This window comes from Cornus florida, unplaced genomic scaffold (assembly GCF_030987335.1).
Source record: "Cornus florida cultivar Cherokee Brave unplaced genomic scaffold, ASM3098733v1 CherokeeBrave_3.0.0_Hap2_Chr10, whole genome shotgun sequence".
Lineage (NCBI taxonomy): Eukaryota > Viridiplantae > Streptophyta > Magnoliopsida > Cornales > Cornaceae > Cornus > Cornus florida.
Genome location: NW_026775580.1, coordinates 59,186,120 through 59,206,838, shown reverse-complemented (window position 1 = coordinate 59,206,838; position 20,719 = coordinate 59,186,120). Strand labels below are relative to the sequence as shown.

At 30.0% G+C, this 20,719-nt stretch overlaps 1 protein-coding gene across 1 annotated transcript; it reads left to right on the top strand.

Annotated features, from left to right (window-relative positions):
- Nucleotides 1-10,260: 10,260 nt before the first annotated feature.
- On the top strand, nt 10,261-16,887 carry LOC132278561 (uncharacterized). Its single transcript, XM_059780374.1, has 3 exons — nt 10,261-10,454; nt 11,578-12,145; nt 16,195-16,887. The coding sequence occupies exons 2-3, from the start codon at nt 11,677-11,679 to the stop codon at nt 16,242-16,244; spliced, it is 519 nt and encodes a 172-aa protein (XP_059636357.1). The 5' UTR covers nt 10,261-10,454; nt 11,578-11,676; the 3' UTR covers nt 16,245-16,887.
- The last annotated feature ends 3,832 nt before the right edge of the window (nt 16,888-20,719 follow it).

Genomic DNA, 20,719 nt, shown 5'->3' with positions numbered 1-20,719 from the left:
ATCAACTATATGGATTATGTGAATTTTATTTGTTGTACTGTTTAAAGTGATGCATCATTTATGGATCATATGCATTATTTGCACCGATATGGAACGGTGGCATATGGAGGGATGGATTAGATCAAAACGCTAATTCCTATCATTCATACATACAGAATGGATTAACTAAAACAGTTAAATCCTACATGGTTTCATGTCCTGTCAACTAAAACAGTTGAATGACATATTAGATGATTATTTATATTTCTATATTAGGAAGGATAGGGATTTAATTAAAATATTTAAATCCTAATTATATGTCATGTCTGGACGACGAATAGTTGACCGACACAACATTGTATTTGGATGGAATTTATATATACATAATTTATGGTACCGCGATATGAGCTTGAGTCTCAGGATCATTGGTTAGGGAGCGTATATGCAGTTGGATACATAGCTGACTGTGTTGGTTGAGGTATACCCTGTTAGGCTTAGGTAGTCATGCCCACTCAGGTGCGTTTTGCATGTTGCCTTCTATTCAGGTTGAGACCCTCATCATAGTCCAGTGAGAGTCCTGTAGTGTGGATATATATATATATATATTTACGGACTATATAGATATAGATAAGACATCTAAGATGTATCTGCGTATCGGGTCTCTGTTTGGACTGTAGTTAGGATAGAACTTATTCGTGGATCTGACCCACTATTATTTTTCAGGTAACGGACGGTTCTAGGACTTAGAGCTTGATCGTGCTGAGCAGAGACGGCTACTCATTCTTCCGACGATGTAGGAGTTTTCTTCACGATTTAGCATTGGATTTTCTTCAGTTGTTGTTTTTCCGAGTTGGAGTTTTATTAGGGGTCCACCAGATGGATTCCCAAGTTGTATTAGAAATGGAGAAATTGAATATATCAGAAGAGTTTCTTATTTATAAAATTTATTCTGGGGTTTCAGTTTCTGGATTATCATTTTAGTTTCTTTTCAGCAATTTTATTTGTTCCTGTTTATCTTAATTGTATTCTGTGTTCGTTTATTACAAATTGGTTTGATATCCTTGGGTAATCGGGCGTGGGCCTGGCCAACCCGCATCCGGAAATCTGGGAGTATCACATAAGACTCTTAAAATGAAGGTCCTTCCGAGCCTTCCAAATATACCAGCAGATGGAGCACCCTAAACTACACAAATCATTGAAAAAATGGCTTTGTTTCCAACAAGACACCAGAGAAAACCAAATATGGGACCAAGACCCATTTTCAGACTATATGAAAACAGCGCGAAGCGGTGAGGCTTTCCTCACTATACAGGAAAAAAGGCAAGTAAAAATCAAGTGAGAGACCGACTCCGTAAAAAGACCGCACATAAGGCAAGTAGAATCAACCACCACCTAGCGAGAACGAAGCTTATAAAGGGTTGGAATCCGCTCATAATGTATGTGTTAACCCGTTTAATAACCTGTTTATCAAAACAAGATATTTAATATTTAATCAAATAATATATATTAGAAAAAAATTGTCACAATTAACCCAAATATTCAAAATAAGAAGAAAAATCATAAGGCTGTGTTAAAATGACTTAACTATCCATAGTAATTGGGCTTAAATAGGTAACATATTACATAAATCATATTTACGATTATGACATGTTGAGTTAAACAGGTATAAATGAGTTACACGTGTTAAACTCCCTTAACCCTAACCCGAAACGATTAAGTAAACAGGTTAATAGTGTCAATCCGTTTATGACCTGAACCTGTTTAAAGTCAACACAAACCCGCTTATGTCGTGTCGTGCTCGAGTCGTATTGGCGGGTCGTATCGTAATTTGCCTCCCCTATATATATATATATATATATATATATATATATATATATATATATATATATATCTTAAAAATATAAATATTTAAAAAAAAGAGATTTAATTGATAAGTAATGTTACTCACACCGAATACTTGGAGTGAATTGCCTAACCGAATAATTTTTAATTGGTTATTTATACATAATACAATTAAGTGGAGGGCTCAACTTTCTTATTTGTTGTATAATTGACCAATTAAAAGAGTAGGTCTAACAATTCACTAAAACTATTCGGTGCAAGAATCATTTTCCTTCACTTCAAATGCTTAGTGGAATCTATCATTTTGAGGGATAAATAAAAAAATTACATTATCAAACGCAACTAAACACATAAGTGCAAATTTAAAACTAAATGCTCAAAAGGAACAATTGTAAGCACTCTACTTATGGTTGTTTTGGCTGCCTCCGTTTATCACACATTGAGATAAAGAAATAACATGAGATTATTTTAGTTTTGAGAATAAAAAAAATTGTTCTAACAAAATTTGACAAAAATCGGCTTATGTAACAATCTCTATTCGTGTGTATTAATTTTTTAACTGATTACAATCAAGAATGGGTCTCCAAATTGAACCGAGATTGTCAAAATGCACCAAAATTTGTGTCAGTCTCGCTATTTCGCCTTCTCACAGTTCAAAAAGTTTATATAAGTTTCTCTGTTCCATGCTTACCGGAAAAATAATAATAATGATACTAATAAAATAAAAAATTATATTTCTCTGTTCCATGTATTATTTGAGATGGAATTGCAAGTGAAGAAAAGTTCTAAATAACTTGTATAGTAATATAGCTTTTGAAGTCCATGGCTTTACGCGTATTGATGCTGTTTTGCTGAACAGTTGACCGCATCTTATGCTTCCGATTCCGACGAGTTCGAGAAATATATATAGCTTTTTATGTACACACATATCACATCACATTATTAATTGGAATAGACGATAAGGTCCAGATAGACTTTATTCACGTGTATAATATATACTCACGCATATAGATAAATCACATGTACATTATGAATCACAATTAAAAAGTTTAGAGGCAATAATGGAAGAACATTAAAAAAAAAAAAAAAAGGACATTAATTCTTAACAGAAACACTATTCATTTCAATCTCATATCTATATCTATACTATTATTAAATGTGCAAGGAGTTTTAGTGTTTCAGTATTTATTTATTAATTGATAAAAGAGTTTTTATTAGAGAATGAAATATTCAAAGAAAATAAAATAATTTAATAAAACTCTACCACAAATTACCTATTTTATTTTTTATAAAACTCTACCACAAATTACCTATTTTATTTTCTATAAAACTCTATCACATATAACCTATAAATATATTAGATCGGGCTTGTGGTGTGCATATTTTTTTCTTTCTCTTTATAATTGGTCTCGTAAGTTTTTTTTTTTACTTTTTCTTTTTATAAACATTATTATTATGTTATTTTACTTTTGTTTTATTTTTATTTTTTATTTCTAATTGATGTTTAGAAGTAGTTGATTTGTTTTATTTTTATTTTCTCTTTCTAATTGATGTTTCTAATAAATGTTTAGAAGTGGTTGATTTTTTTTCTTCATTTTTTTATTTTATTATTTTTGGTTCATTCTTAATTTATTATTATTTTGAGTCATTATTGTTATTTTTTTTTCTATTTTCAAAAGTATCATTCTTCTTTTTTCTTTAGTTTTTATTTTTATTTTACTTTTTCTAATTGATGTTTAGAAGTAGTTGGTTTGTTTTATTTAATTTTTCTCTTTCTAATTGATGTTTAGAAGTAGTTGATTTGGTAAGTTTACTTTGAATTGTGATTTTTTTTTTTTTTTTTTTTTTTGGTTCATTCATAATTTATTATTATTTCGAGTCATTATTGTCATTTATTTTTCTTTACTTTTTATTTTTCAATATCATTACTCTTTTTTCTTTAGTTTTTATTTTTATTTTACTCTTTGTAAGTTTACTTTAGATTGTAATTTTTTTCTCTAGTTTTTATTCTTTATAAATTATTTTGAGTCGGGTTTCAATACTTTTTGATTTTCGGTTGTACTTGATTTTGAATTGAATTTGTTGCTGAAGATTTTTTATATGTTATTTTTTTTCAATTTTTATTATTTTTTATTTTTGGTTCATTCTTAATATATTATTTTGAGCAGGGTTTCAATGTTTTTTAATTTTTGGTTGGACTTAATTTTGAATTGATTTTGAATTACCTATTTATCTATTTATTATGAGTTTTTTAATAAAGAAAATCTAATTAGACAATAATTATTAATTTTCTTTTATGAATTAATAGAGTTTTTTTTTGTTAATGCATTATAAAATATTTAATAAATCAATTGGTGCATAAAATATTGAAATAAATCAATTAGTGCATAAATAATTAATTCACCACATATTATTCTCATACTTTTTTCTTTTTTCTTTTTTTTTTTTTTACATCCTCATGATATTGGGCAGTGGATTAGGAGGCATTGGCATCGTCTCTCGATCCAATCCGCCTTCCCCAGGCCCCCAACACAATCTTGATGTTTTTTTAAGTAATACATATACACAATAATAAGTTAACAACATTAATATATTACATTAAATATTAAAAGAAGTGCTATTGATAATTCAATTTCAAATTTGTTAACATTGACACAAATCAATTACCAATTAAAATTAAATATGTAAGATAAAATAATTTCTCTAAAACTCTAACACAAATTACATTTTATTATAAGTTTTTTTAAGGAAATCTAATTAGACAATGATATATTTAAAGAAAATAAAATAATTTTCATATTTTATTTTCAATAAAACACATTAGAGAAGTTTATATTTAAAGAGTTTCTATAAACTTCAACACAAATTACCGATTTATCTATTTATTATAAATTTTTTAATAAAATAAAATCTAATTAGACAAAAAATTATTAATATAAAAAATACTTATTAATTGATATAGAAAATAAAATAATTTCTTTAAAATCTACCACAAATTATCTTTTATTATGAGTTTTTTAATAAAAGGAAATTTAATTAGACAAGGATATATTTAAATAAAATAAAATAATTTCTTTAAAACTCTACCACAAATTACCCATTTTATTTTTAATAAAACTCTATCACATTAGACAAAGATATATTTAAAACTCTAACACAAATTACCTATTTATCTATTTATTATTTTGAGTTAAAATAAAAAAATAAAAAATCTAATTGGACAATAATTATTAATATAAAATAAAATAAAATAATTTTTCTAGAATTCTAACAAAAATTTCCTTTTATTATAATTTTTTAATAAAAAGAAATCTAATTAGATAAGGATATATTTAAAGAAAATAAAATAATTTCTATAAAACTCTACCATAAATTAACTATTTTTTTTCAATAAAATTCTATCACATTAAACAAAGATATATTTAAAGAGTTTCTATAAAACTCTAACACAAATTACATATTTATCTATTTATTATGAGTTTTTTAATAAAAGGAAATCTAATTATACGAGTATTATTAATATAAAAAAAAATATTAATTGATATAAAAAAAGAGGTTTTAAAAGACTTTCTATAACACTCTATCACAATTTACCTATTTATCTATTTATTATGAGTTTTTTAATAACAAGAAATCTAATTAGACAAGAATTATTAATATAAAAAATATTTATTAATTGATTTGAAAAGAGTTTTTTAAAAAGTTTCTATATAAAACTGTAACACAAATTACCTATTTATTTTTTTATTATGAGTTTTTAATAAAAGAAAATCTAATTGGACAAGAATTATTAATATAAAAAATATTTATTAATTAATATAAAAATAAAATAATTTTTCTAAATCTCTACCACAAATTATCTTTTATTTTGAGTGTTTTTTTTTATTATTAATAAAAGGTAATCTAATTAGACAAGAATTATTAATATATAAAAATATTTATGAATTGATATAAAAAAAGTTTTTAAAAGATTTACTCTAACATATATTACATATTAATCTATTTATTATGATTTTTTTAACAAAAGAAAATATAATTAAACAATAATATATTTTAAAAAATAAAATGATTTCTATAAAATCTACCACAAATTACCGGTTTTATTTTCTATAAAACTCTATCACATTATATATTTATTATGAGTTTTTTAATAAAGTAAAATCTAATTAGACAAAAATATATTTAAAGAAAATAAAATAAAATCTATAAAACTCTACCACAAATTAGTTATTTTATTTTCTATAAAACTCTATCACAAATAGCATGTATTTATCTATGTATTATGAATGTATTTACAGAAAATAAAATAATTTCTATAAAACTCTATCACCAATTACCAATTTTATTTTCTTTAAAACTCTACCACATATAACGTGTATTTATATATTTATTATGAGCTTTTTAATAAAAAGAAAAATAATTAGACAATGATATATTTAAAGAAAATAAAATAAATTTTTAAAAAAGTTTATATAAAGCTGTAACACAAATTACCGATTTATCTATTTATTATGAGTTTTTAAATTTAAAAAAAAATCTAATTATACAAGAATTATTAATATAAAAAATATTTATTAATTGATATAAAAAATAAAATAATTTTTCTAAACATCTAACACAAATTACAGTTTTTTAATAAAATAAAATCTAATTAGACAACGATATATATATTTTTAAAGAAAATAAATAATTTCTATAAAAATGTACTACAAATTACCTATTTTATTTTCAATAAAACTCTATCACATTAAAGAAGGATATATTAAAAGAGTTTCTATAAAACACTTACACAAATTAACTATTTTATTTTCTTTGAAACTCTATCACATATAACATTTATTTATCTATTTATTATGTGTTTTTTAATAAAAGGAAATCAAATTAGACAATGATATATTTAAAAAAAATAATAATAATTTCTATAAAACTCTACCACAAATGACAAATTATTTTATAAAACTCTACCACAAATTATATATTTTATTTTCTATAAAATTCTATCACATTAGATAATGATATATTTAAACAAAATATATAATAATACATTTAAATAAAATATAAAAGTGCAAAGAGTTTTAACATTTCAGTATTTATTTTTTAATATAAAAAAATTATTAATTAATTTTTAAATAGTACCCTATCACATATAACCTCTGTATTTATCTATTTATAAAATCTAATTCAACAATATATATATTACTAGTAAAAAGCATGTGCGATGCACGTGATGAATGTTTTCTAATTTATCGAATTTTTCTTTTCATATATTTTTTTAACTATTTTATAGAAATTATTTTATTTTATTTATATATATCCTTGTTGAATTAGATTTTATAAATAGATAAATACAGAGGTTATATGTGATAGAGTACTATTTAAAAATTAATTAATAATTTTTTTATATTATAAAATAAATACTGAAATGTTAAAACTCTTTACACTTTTATATTTTATATATATATATATTCCACTTTTTTTTTTGGAAGGTAATATTTGTCAATTCTTGATGAAAGCCAAGTGGGTATGATCCTTCTTTGATTTCAACCTCGATTAACATGCACCTTCGTAAACTTATAACAAAAGCCGTGATTATTATATGCTCAGATAATTCAATCTTATGGTTCTTCATTATCTTTTTTTTGAAGTACATATATATATATATATATATGATAAACAAAAAAAATAACACAATTCAAATTCAAACCGAGCATGTCAACCTAGATCAGGCCGATAGGAAAATGATTCTTCGACCAAATAGTTGCAGTGAATTGCTAGAGCTATTATTTTAATTGATTAATTATGTAATAAATAAGGAAGTTGAACCATTCACTTAGTTATATTTAGTATAAATAATCAATTAAAAATTATTAGATTAGATAATTCATTACAAGTATTCGGTGCGAGTATCACTTACTCTTAATTGATTTAAACTTTTTTATGAGATATTTCTAAATACTTTATTATAAATGTTCGGTGTGAATATCACGTACTCTTAATTAATTTAAATTTTTGAGTGTGATATTTTTGAGTGCGATATTTTTAGATACATAAAAGCGATATTTTTAGATACATAAAAGGATGACTTAATAAATCATTCCCACATGACACAAGAATAAGAGATAGAAAAGAAATGTCTCCACTCATAAATAAAATAAAAAATAAAAAAAAGTTTCTATCTTGTTACTTTATTTTATTTATATGTGTATACAGTATATATGTCTACAACCCTGAATATAAATGAAATGTTGCAGCGAGGTACACGAGGTAATAAACAAAGGAATAATAATTTTTCAGTTGGTTAGCCCGTCATTGTTGGCACATAGAGGAGACAAGAAAAGAGGGAGGAAAAAAGTTTACTCTCTCCTCTAATAAAAGTTAAAAAATTTGAATACATTAATATATATTCAATGCAGTTAATTTATATAATTAATACCACCCAATTTCATCCCTACTTTTACGCATTATTATATGTATACATAAACATTATATATATATTCAATGCAGTTAATATGCGTGATTAATACTTAATAGAATTATATACAAAAGTTAAAACATTTGAATACATTAATATATATTCAATGCAGTTAATTTATATAATCAATACCACCCAATTTCACCCCTACTTTTACGCATTATTATATGCATACATAAACATTATATATATTTATTATATTTGTATTACATGCACAAGTGATAAAGAGAACATTGCCACGTATGTAACGGGGGTTCATTTTATACTATTTATATCATGATTGATTGGATTGTCACTATCGAATCATAACCTGCCATGTGCACTGTTGGTCGTTTTTGTAATTATCTAATCACTCTCTCTCGAGTGATTGAACAAAATGAAGAAACTGCTCAAATTTATGAGATTTTGTGGGTCCCACCCTTTTGGGTGGAAGAAGACGAAACCATCAGCAAAACATGGATTCGTTCTTATCATAGGTTCCTTCTCATCCAAATTGTATGATATATAATGGAGCTAGACCACATTACCAGCAATGAATTGAGGAGAGAGAGGAGAGTTTTGGTTGTTAGTATTCAATCAAATTGGACTTTTGTTGAACTCAAGCAAAGCCAATTTTAAGCCATTTCCGAGTTCCATCTCAATGTCACCATGGGTGGGTTGTTTCTCTCTCTCTCTCTCTCTCACACATACAATTCGTCATTTGTGAGATTCCTTACATCCGATTACTATTTTCAAGATCAATTTAGATTCGAATTCCTGCCCTTTTCTTTGAAAAGAGAAAATTTGTGTTAACTGGACTAGTGTCTATTTGATTCCGGACACACTTAATGAAGACAGATCATGTATTTGCATAGTAATAATCAAGTCTGAAATCAAAATATGTTAGTTTCATTCTCTGCCTGACTAACCATTTCAAGATTAATCAAAATACACTTAATGAAGACATAAAGAGAGTAGATCATGTATGTATATGCATACGTGATATCAACCTCGAAATCAATATGTTAGTTTCATTGATGTTGTTTGAGAGGAAGTGAACTAAATACAAATCTAATTTTGAGTACAACTTACACAAAATATTTATGCTGAAAGTATTTTGTACCTTATCACTTCATCTTAATCAAATACAACTAACCATAGATTAGGTCATTATGGTACTTTTCGTGAGCACAAATCTATTCATTGTTTGACATAAATAAAATTATTATAAATCTTTTTTAAACCAAGATAAAAAAATATTTTAACACTTAAATTAAGAATTTCATCTTAAAGAAATGAATTTAAGATGAAATCATAATGAACAGACAGATGATTAACAAATAAAGATTGTCGAAACAAACTCATTTCAATACGGAACAACTGTAATGATTAACATGTGTTCTGGCTAAGGGAATTTTTTTTATTGAATGATTAACATGTGTTCTTGCCAAGGAATTTTTTTGTATTGAATGATTAACATGCGACTACAATCCCAACTGTGGATAGCATAATTCAATGGATGAAATTCCCTTCTTACCTGTCAATAAAATAGAAAGTTTGTGTCAACAATACTCTTGATCGAGCAGGTTATAGGGGTAAATTGGACATTTTATCCAATTGTTCCTGGATTGGAATTTCCTGACAAGTGGTGTAAGTTACTTCCACCACACACACACGTAAACAGCTGGTCGTATGAATATCCACGTCAACACTACAACTGGGCCCCACAATCCCAGCCACCACAGTCTGACGTGGCACGCACTTTTGGACTAGTCCCCTTCATTTGCAGTCAAAAACCACATAAATCCACGAGCTTGTACATTCTTGACAAAAAAAGTCCTTATAGTCAAATGTGACAAAGTAGACCGCCCAATCATGTACAACAGTAGAAGCACAAAAATTCCTCTGAATATCCTGGATTCGAGCACAGAGGATAACAGCTCATTCTCTCCTCCAAAACATAATTTGTTTTAAGTAATTTCTTGCTGTTACATTATTGATGAGAGAGCATAGAACAATCACACGGCTTCCAACGTACAAGAAACTGCCTCTCTCTCTCTCTAACTTTCTCTCTCTAAACTGACCTCGTCTGGTTGAGGACAAACTGGGCTTCGAATTGGATGGCCAATTTGGTTTTGTCTAAGCTGTGAAGGCTCTGATTATCTGAGTTTTTGCTTCGGAGGTATCTATTCATTTATCTATGTATGTGTGTGTGTGTGTGTGTGTGTTTGTGTGTGTATATATATATTTATGTGTATCTATAGTTTTTTTTGCTTTGAATCTTTGTTTGATATTAGGGTTGCTTTGGAAAACTGAATTGGAACAGTTGAAGGTGGGTCTTTGGAAAATCATTTGATTTTATATGCGTTTTAAAAAACTTGAGCTTTGAACAATTTCTTTACGCATCAATGTTGGATCAATCAAAGATTGAAGTTAATAGTTTCGGAAGATTCGATCTTTTTAGTTTCTATCTTTCACTCGGTGAAGGTGAATCGGTGGAATTATAGCTTTTTAGATGAAATTTGAGCTTTGAACAATTTGTTTACACTTCAATGTTGGGTAAATTAAAGATAGAAAGAGTCAATCTTTTTAGTTTCTAGGTTTCGCTCGGTGAATCGGTGGAATCATAGATTTTTAGGTGGATTGCATGATTATTTATTTTGTCCTGTTTTAATGTCGTTACATTTTTGACCCATATTTCTCTAGCTGGTCGAGGACTCGGTTCTAGAATTCTCTTGTACCCCATTGTACAGGGGCGTTTAGGGTTTGGGGTGTGTCACGAGAGAACACTGAAAATCTTAGGAAAGAGAGTGAGAGAGCTAGGGTTTGGGGCTGAAACTTGTAATTTCCTGATCTTTGCATAGTGAAATCTTACGCCGGATCTTCACCGTCGACATAGGCTTATGCCGAACCACGTAAATCTTTGGCGTGTTTACTTTTCTAACGTGATTCTTGGTTGTGTTATTAGTTCATGGTGTTTGTTGTAACAGTTTTAATGAATATTTTAAAGCTAATTGTATTTGAAATCTTGATCTCTTTATGGTAGAAAAGGAGTTGTCCTCTTCGGGAACATATAGTTAAAACAAGCTGATTTTATTAGGTTAAATTTGGGTCTTTGGATTTCAAGTCATTTCTGTTCAAAATAATGTTTAGGAGTATGCAATTGGTTTGGTTGCTAAGAAAATTGAGGAGAAAGAATCGTTACTAGTGTTTACCCTGCAAAAAGAGTTTGTACTTATGTGCTTTGTTTTTTGTATATATCTCTGTTTAATTGGTCAATACTTATTTTAGTTTTCCTACAACAGGATTAATTGTGGATCAATCTTCTGTCTCATCCTTCATTGAATCTGCCTGCATTTTCTTTTCCAATTCTGTTGCGGGTGCAACGGTTTTTGGGTGTATTTATGGCTGTCACATTTACACATTTGTCTTGGTGGTTGTGGAGTGGAAAGCATCAAGAGCCTAAAATATCCAATGGGTCTTCTTTGAATTCTTCACCCGATTCGGGCATGTTGGAACTGGATACGGTTAAATTCCCTTTGGTTAGTAGGGGAAATATGGCTCCCCCATCTAGAAGGGTTAAGCGAAGATGGCATAGTCGGGAAGAACGAAAAATTGACAGGGAATATGATGTTGTTCTGGTGCCATCAGATGGAGGATGTGTGTCTGGGTCCGAGTCCGATGACTCGGATTGGTCCATAGGATGGTTGGAGCCTCACGGCCCTGGTTTCCAGAGCGATGATGATTCAGAGGATAGTTATGCTGTGCTGGTTCCTTGCTATGGACGTGGTCACGAGGATATGGAGGAGAATTCAAAGGCCAGATTTTGGGATACCATTGGCATAGGGAACATCCCTGATATTTATGATAATGGTAAGGGTCACTTTCTGCAATTTTTTTCCGTCTTGTTTGCATTTGTTGTACAATCTTCATTTGAATTATTTCCTTCTTTTCGTTTCTTTGCTGGTGAAACTTTATTGCTTGCTTGACTGTGATGTTGTGATACATGTCTTCAATGAAATTGGTCGATAAATTGTCTTTTAGATACTGCATACAAGCAACTTCCGCTGCATACTTATTAGTATCACAATCGTATCAATTTCAGATGGCAAACTCTGGAGTCATTTCTCATAATAGTTGAGTTGGTCGCTATATTGTTAAGCGGAATATTAGGATCAAATCTTAGCCTTTTGTCAACTTTGAGTTTATATGGTTAAACGGAATATTTGAATTCAAATCTTAGCCTTTTGTCCTCGTTGAGGTTGTTGGTGATCTTTTTGCAGCCAGACTCTTTATTAGGATGGGTAAAATCACAGCTACAAAATCAGTCTGTAGTTAATTGAAAGCAGCTAGTACAATCTATAGTCTTACTACATAAAAAGCGAATTTTTACTTCAGGCTTGAATGGTAACATTCTAGTTAAGTAGAAAATATATTTCCTCGAGGAATTCTATAACCTTCCTGACGATCGGCAACTCTGTTCGACTAAGCTTTGATTTTTTTTTCTTTTTGATCGCTATATTGTTAAGCGGAATATTAGGATCAAATCTTAGCCTTTTGTCAACTTTGAGTTTATATGGTTAAACGGAATATTTGAATTCAAATCTTAGCCTTTTGTCCTCGTTGAGGTTGTTGGTGATCTTTTTGCAGCCAGACTCTTTATTAGGATGGGTAAAATCACAGCTACAAAATCAGTCTGTAGTTAATTGAAAGCAGCTAGTACAATCTATAGTCTTACTACATAAAAAGCGAATTTTTACTTCAGGCTTGAATGGTAACATTCTAGTTAAGTAGAAAATATATTTCCTCGAGGAATTCTATAACCTTCCTGACGATCGGCAACTCTGTTCGACTAAGCTTTGATTTTTTTTCTTTTTGTTTCATTTCATTCTATCCATGTTAGCTGACAGATAGAAGATGAGGGAAGTTTTTGTATGCTGCATTCTCAACTTATAAAATCCTCAAAGCTTCATTTTGGTATTTTTTTTGCTCAAACCGGTATTAAAAACCTGAACTGCAGGACTTGACTGTTTTGGCCATTTACTAGTTTTAAGTCATCACTGAATTTCTGTCAAACCAAAAAAACATATGCAAGAAAAGTTACGTTTTTCTAGTTATGTAATGGACTTTGGAGCAGTTTGAATTTTCAAACGAGCTCACAGAATGCTCAAGTTGTTCCTGAAAATCAAGGCCTGACTACTCTCCATTTGGGATTGCCGTCATCATTCTCCTTGCCTTAATCCCATATGAATGGGGTCAGCCATAGCCATTTTGGATTGTAACCTTGGAATTTGTGTTCATTTTAGTTTTCAAAATATTTTCCTGCAAAGCACATTAAACTTCTAAAAGAGATGAAATTGAATGTGGTTATGGCATTTTATTCTAGTGGAATTTCATATCTTTTCTGAAGTGCAAACTCAAGAGACTGAAGTAAGAACTAAGAAGAAAATATGGCAATTCCAAATATACATTGAGGTCTTCTTTAGTTGATGCATCCTCCTATTCTCACAAATAGGCTTAGAAGTACATATATGATTTCTCTCTTAATTATCAACAACAATGGCAAGCCTTTTCCCCAACTACATGCATCCTATGTTTCCATTCTGCTCCTTGGTCACATCACATGCTATCATATCCTTTCTTACTAACTCTACTCACATTAACTTTGGTCTTCCTTTTACCCTATTATTATCCTCAATGTGGACTATATCGCTCTTCCTAATTGATGCACTTAAAGGTCTTCTTTGCGCATGACCAAACCATCTTAACCGATCTTCTCTCATTTCATCTCCCAATTTGTGCTAGTCCAAGCTTCTCTCGAATGTAATCATTTTTAATTCTATCCTTTCTAGTCTTGCCGCACATCCATCTCAACATTCACATTTCCGCCACATTCACTTTAATTCATATGTTGTTTCCTAACTGCCTAACATTATGTGCCATAAAGTATGGCTGGTCTAATAGTTGTTCAATAAAACTCTCTTTTAATTGTAAGGGACTACGCCTATCTCACAGTATACTAGATCAGTCATCCATTTAACCCATCCCACTTTGATTCTATGACTAACATTATCTCTAATTTCTCCTTCTATATGAATAATTGAGCTTAAATAACGAAAATGTTCACTTTTTTTATTCTCAATCCTCACTACATCCTCATTTGTATTTCTAGATCTACTAAAGTTACTCTACATGTATTCAGTTTTATTTCTACTCTTCCTAAACCATTTTAATTACAAAGCTTCTCTCCAAACCTCCAATTTGGCATTAACTCCTCTAGTTTCATCAGCTAAAACAATATCATCGACAAGTAACATACACCTTGGAATATCATCTTGGATGTGTCTTGTCAGCTCATCCAAAACCAAGGCAAAAAGGTATGGGCTTAATGCTGACGCTTGATGTAAGCGTACAGTTTTGAAAATTCACAAGTTTCCGCTACATGCGTTCTAACTATAGTCACACAACCATCATAGATGTCTTTTATTATGTCATCCCTTTGTAACTCCTTTCTTTTCTAAAACCAGCTTATTAGATCTTTAGGTACTCTATCATAAGCTTTCTCCAGATCGATAAAAAACCATATGGAGACCTCTCTTCTTCTCTTTATATTTTCCATTAGTCTCCTCAATAAGTAAATAGCCTCTACTGAATGAAAAATGATTCCGACAATTCAATCTCGTCTTAGGCGTTGTTTAATCACTTCCTCCTAAAGTTTCATAGTTTGTCTCATTAATTTAATGCCACGATAATTATTACAACTTTATGCGTCTCCTTTGTTTTTATGTATCAACATTAGAATACTTTTGTGCCACTCATCAAGCATCCTCGTAGTTGTTATTATCATATTAAACAATTTTGTTAACCAAGACAAACCAGCTTCTCCTAGTCACTTCCTAACCTTCATTAGGAACGCCACTGGGTCCCAAAGCCCTTCCCGATTTCATCTTCCTTAAGGCATTTCTCTCTTAATTGTATTATATTTAAATGATTAAGACACGTATACAATTCTGTTCTCAGTATATTGCAAAAACAGTAAAAAACAAAATTTGATGAAAGAAGTGCCAACATTTTTTCAAGTTTCTGTATAATCTGAGATAGATAAACTGAGTAGCCAAAGTTAACATGACTATGATATAGTAGTAACTAAACTAAGCAGTATGCTTTATAAAATGCAATTCCACTGTAGTAAAAGTCCTTCAAAAGTGTATTTTATATAGAGTTGGGTTATGGCGGAGACCTTGCATAGTAGTATCCGGTATGTTTCTATTATATGTCTTTTGGGTTATTCCATCTTCGTTCTCTCAATGGTATTGGTTTTAGTAAGTTGTGCACCATAAATCTTCGGGAAAAAAAAAATGTTGTGCAGTGTAAATTCTTTTAATTCACGGTGGGTAGATGTGATGTATTTTTTATGTTATGCAAAGGTATCTACAAGAGAATGTTGTGCAAGGCTTTTTTTGGTTCTGATAGGTGAGAGGCAACTAGGTCATGTATGGAATGAAATTATGGGGAACGCCTTGTCAAATGCCAATTAATAATGGGGTATTTTAAAGCCACCATATTAAAATAACAAATAAAAAGGCAATCATTTGGTTTCTTAAGAATTTAGGAATTTCCTAAGCCATCCGTTTGTTAAGTCATTCCAACATTTTTTCCCATTTCCTATTTTTCTTATCTGTTTGACCATCTTAGTTAATGTTAGTAAAATATTTGAAATGAGGTTGCCTTGTTAGATTTCCGGTTCCTAGTGCTGTATCTCACTATTGAATGTTTTGTTATTGTTATTTTTCCAAACCAATCTTCTTATTGATTTGTGGGCATATGCATTTATCTAAAAGGAAATATGAATTCCGATTTCCTATTGTCCTAAGATTTATAATTTAGGTTGAGTTTTTATTTGCATTTGCTTTATTGTGTAGAGGGCAAGAAGTATATGGAACAGTGGCTCTCTTCTCTCCAGAATAGCTGACATCAAGAGTGCTCTTGGTCTAAATATCAGATCTTTGTTACACCGTCTGTTCTCCTTGGTTATCTTTGAGACGAACTTATTCCATTATCTTTGTCACTGCAATTGAAAGAGAAGAAGGAGAAATCTATAATAATAAAAATTAAATAAAAAAAAAAAAAAAAAAGAGGAGGGAAAAAAAAAAAAAAAAAAAAAGACTGGTTTATTGTAAGATTACTAGTAGAAGAGGATTGGCTTATGTTGGTGTTCCAGCTAATATTTTCTGGAGAAGAATGAGCAGAAGATTGCGGAATCATGGTGCCTGAAAATCATTTGCATCCAGAGTTAACTGCAAAGTAATGACCCCTGGTTATCTCCAGATTGATGTAAGGTGTGAATACCGTGTGATATGAACTGCCAAGCAAAAAGGAAAAAAAAGGAAAAAGAAAAGTAGGCTTGTGTTTATGCGTGGTTGATTGCATATTCTTTGATGTAAATATGGTTGGTTGTGTATATAAAAAGTAGGTTGATGCTGTATTTTATTGTCACTGTAAATATTCTGAACATCGAAAAAGAAAAAAGAAAAAAATTGACTGTAAATAATATGACTATGTATTATGTTGTTACTGCTGTAAATAAAATCTCTGCTGTTGATAACTGTAAATAATATGACTATGTATTATGTTGTATTTTATTGTCACTGTAAATGTTTTAAGGTTGATGGAAAACAATGCAGATGAGGAAGGTAAGTGAATGAGATGACCATTCCATTCTTGCAACATTCTCTCGTTCCGTTCCGTTCTCACTCTATTCCATTCCATGTAGCCTAAAAAGACACATTTGAAGAGGAGAGGAACATGAAATATTCTTGTCCTAACAACTCGGTTGATGTTACCTTAATGCTTTCAAGTAGGACAGATCCCACTTTTCTTCTCTCTTTTTCCAGCCTCTTTATAGTTGACACGTACCATAATATAAAACCAAAAATTGGAATAATTTATAATCAAGAAGGCAAAAGTTATACAATAAAATTGAAAAAAAAAAAAAAGAAGTATGGTGTAGATAGATTACCGACAGGGCCTCTATGAGTGTGTATCAAATGAAATAATGAAAAATAAATAATAAATAAATATAATAAATAAATAAAATAGAGAGAGATTGTGCGAGCAGAAAAGGGCAAAAGAGAGAAACGCCACACAAAGGTGATATGGTTAGGAAGGTTAGGACTCCAAATTTGTGCGAGAAAATTGGGAGAGATGAGAGTTTTTTATTTTTTATTTTAATTTGTAAGAAACTAACACACTCATTTTGCCTCTACGAATACTTATTCTTTGTTTAGAAAATGAAGAAGTACTACTAGTCTATAATCGTTGGTGGAGAAATGAGAGACTTAGAATGAACAAGACACTCTAGTAAAAAAATGAGAGTTTATGTTAGGTTTTAGTTTTTGATGTTGGAGTCTTCCAAGTGTTTCAATTTTCTATAGAAATAGTTCCTTCTTTGATGCAATCCACAGAACTTAAATTGTTTGACTGTTCATGTAAGAAACGACTTGCTCGACAATAAACACTAATACTTTCTATTTTGCCAAATATAAAAAGGATCAATGATACCTTTCAAATTCGAAGAATGTCGAAAAGGAATTATGTGAGTGAAGGCGTTGGTACCACCATATGACATTATGTGGAAGGGCTCATGCCCCCACTCACCAAAGGCGCAGAGCCAGAGTTTCAATTATGGGCACAATGTAAAAAATAATAAATAAATAAATAATAATCAACTAATATAAATTGTTCAAATCTAAAGGTAAAATAATAGATAAATAAAAAATCATTACAAAATAATATGTTAATCATATATGAAGATAAATATTGTTCAAATCTAAAGGTAAAATAAAAATAAAAATAAATAAATAAATCATTACAAAATAATATGCTAATCACATATGAAAGATAAATATTGACAAATGTAAGAACAAAAATATTGATTAGGAATAAATCTTTTGAATACAGTTGTAGGTCTTTATATTTAGAAAGCCATGCATGGATTTATACCAATTGGGCTCATGAATTTTTACTAATAAAATTTAAATAAGAAGAAGAGAAATAGAAAGAACAAGAAGCTAAAAGAAAATTGCATACTTACACCATAAATAAGTGTGAACAGAATAAATTTAAGTACAAAAAAGTAGAAAAAGGAAATGAAAAAAAAAAAGAGAAAAAGAGAGGGAACTCAGAAAGGAAAAAAAAAAATAGAGTTTGATTGAGAAAGGAAATTAAAGGAATTTGAAGAATAAAATAGCAAAGAAAGAAAAAGTTAAAGAGATGATTTTAGAAATTAAAAGTTTTATATATTATATATGTGTAAACAATTGAAAAAAATAACCGTATACATTTAGGGGCGGGGCAGCAGAATGTTGCACATTAAGCCCTTTTATTTGCCTATGTTGAGCATCTCCAATTAAAATATTCTTTTGTGTAAAATATACACTGTCACCTATGAAGTAAAAAAATTTTCCATCTCCAACAGTCTGTTAAGATACATTGCCACATCAATAATGTGTAAAAGGATTGTGTATTTTACACAATCATTTTACACTGCCAGATCCACATATTTCCTTTCTCATCCCTCTTTCTCATTCTAGTAAAGAATCAACATATATTTAGTAAGTTTGTAAAAGTTTTATGAATCCTGGCAAGACACGTTGTTTGTTGTTATTGGGAAATATATTTTTACACAAAAGTTATAAAACAACCATTGGATATAAAATTAAATAATCTAACATTTTTGTGTAAATTCATCATGACACATCATATTTATACAAAAAAATATACACAACGGTTGGAGATGCTCAGGTTGTTTTTGTGTCTTTGCTACTTTCAGGCTTTTATCCTCAAAATCAATTATAACCGACAATTTCGGGCTTCCAAATGGAGATCTTAATCGGGCTAATTTGCAACCAAAGTGGCAAGCTTCTTGGACCATGATCATGGTAATTTCTGGACTTAAATTATGATGGAAATATTGGGCCGAATCACAATTCAAGCCCAAGACCAAATTGGGCCACCTCATGAGTCCCAGATCCTGAGAACAAGACATAAAGTTTTGATCATGACTGGTCGTCGCCTATTGCAGCAAAAGCAACAACGGCACGCGCGCAGCACAGACCTTGGCACAGGCCTCGGCACTAGACGGCCGGTCGTCGCTAGCTTGGAGATGGTGTTCCCTTCAACCATTGAGGCCTCTACGTTGTCCATGAGCAACAAACTTCCTCACTAGGGAGTTGATGTAGCCTTTTCCAAGTAACCATGGTATAATTTGTGTTTGAATTTGGGGAAATATACGTATGCATATAACAAGTTGCTTAACTTTGATATTACATTTGCCATACTCTTTTAATTGATTTTTAATGCTTATAATCATTCTTGATGAAACCCTTTTTTTTTTCTTTTTTTTCTTTTTTTTTCTTTTTTTTGGGTCTTAGAAAGCTTCTTTGTCTTGATTGAAACCAAAATCATCCTTCTAGTGACAAAAATGATGGTGGTTATGCAATGGTTTTCATGGTATACAATGCAAGAACTTTGATAGGTCATACTTAGGGAAGACGAGTCGTCCTACACCTTAGTATAATGTAGTTAGGTAGACGATTCATGTCAACCGAAGATGGGCTATCCTTAGTTTGTATGTGCATTCATCTTAATGACGATTTTGTTGTTAGCTTAACGCCACATGAATCATGGCTATACATTATGTGAATTTCCCCATGTTAAAACACATTTGACCATAGTTACGAGGGTGTGGTGAAGTCAATTCCATAGCCGTTTTTCTCTCATTATCTTCATCATTTTTATTTAATTCTTGCTTTAAGTAGTTAATGCCGTTTTCTTTAAGTTGAGAAACAAACAAACAATCCTCCATTTTTAGATTAAACCGGAAGTAATCTCAAGAATTTAACGGCTATAAACTTCACAGTCTTCGTGGTTCGACACCCTTTACATAGTCTTATCCTGCAAGGACTCGTGATATTACGAGTGGTTTTATTATTAAAAAAGAGTAAAACATTTCTACACATCAAGCATGTGACACCCTTAGGCCTACATTGGCTCCGCTTTTGACACTTATATTACCCTCATTCGGCATTCTCAGAATTTAAAGGATGTACCATTTTCTGACAAAAAAGAGCAATGATACATCCTCTAAATTCAGAGGATGACAAATGAAAAATATGTGAGTAGGGTGTGAGTCATACCACACGACATCATGGGGCTCACGCCCCCACTCAAATTACCCTCATTCGGCATCCTTTTAATTTAGAGGAGGTACCATTTTCGACGATAGAGAGCAATGATTCATCCTCCAAGTTCGGAGGATTTCAAAAGAAAATTATGTAAGTGGGGACACCATCATTAGTTATTTTTTTAATTCAGGGGATGTACCATTTTTCAAGAAAGAGCAATGATATATATTCATCTAATTTGGAGAGTGCCGAATAAGAATTA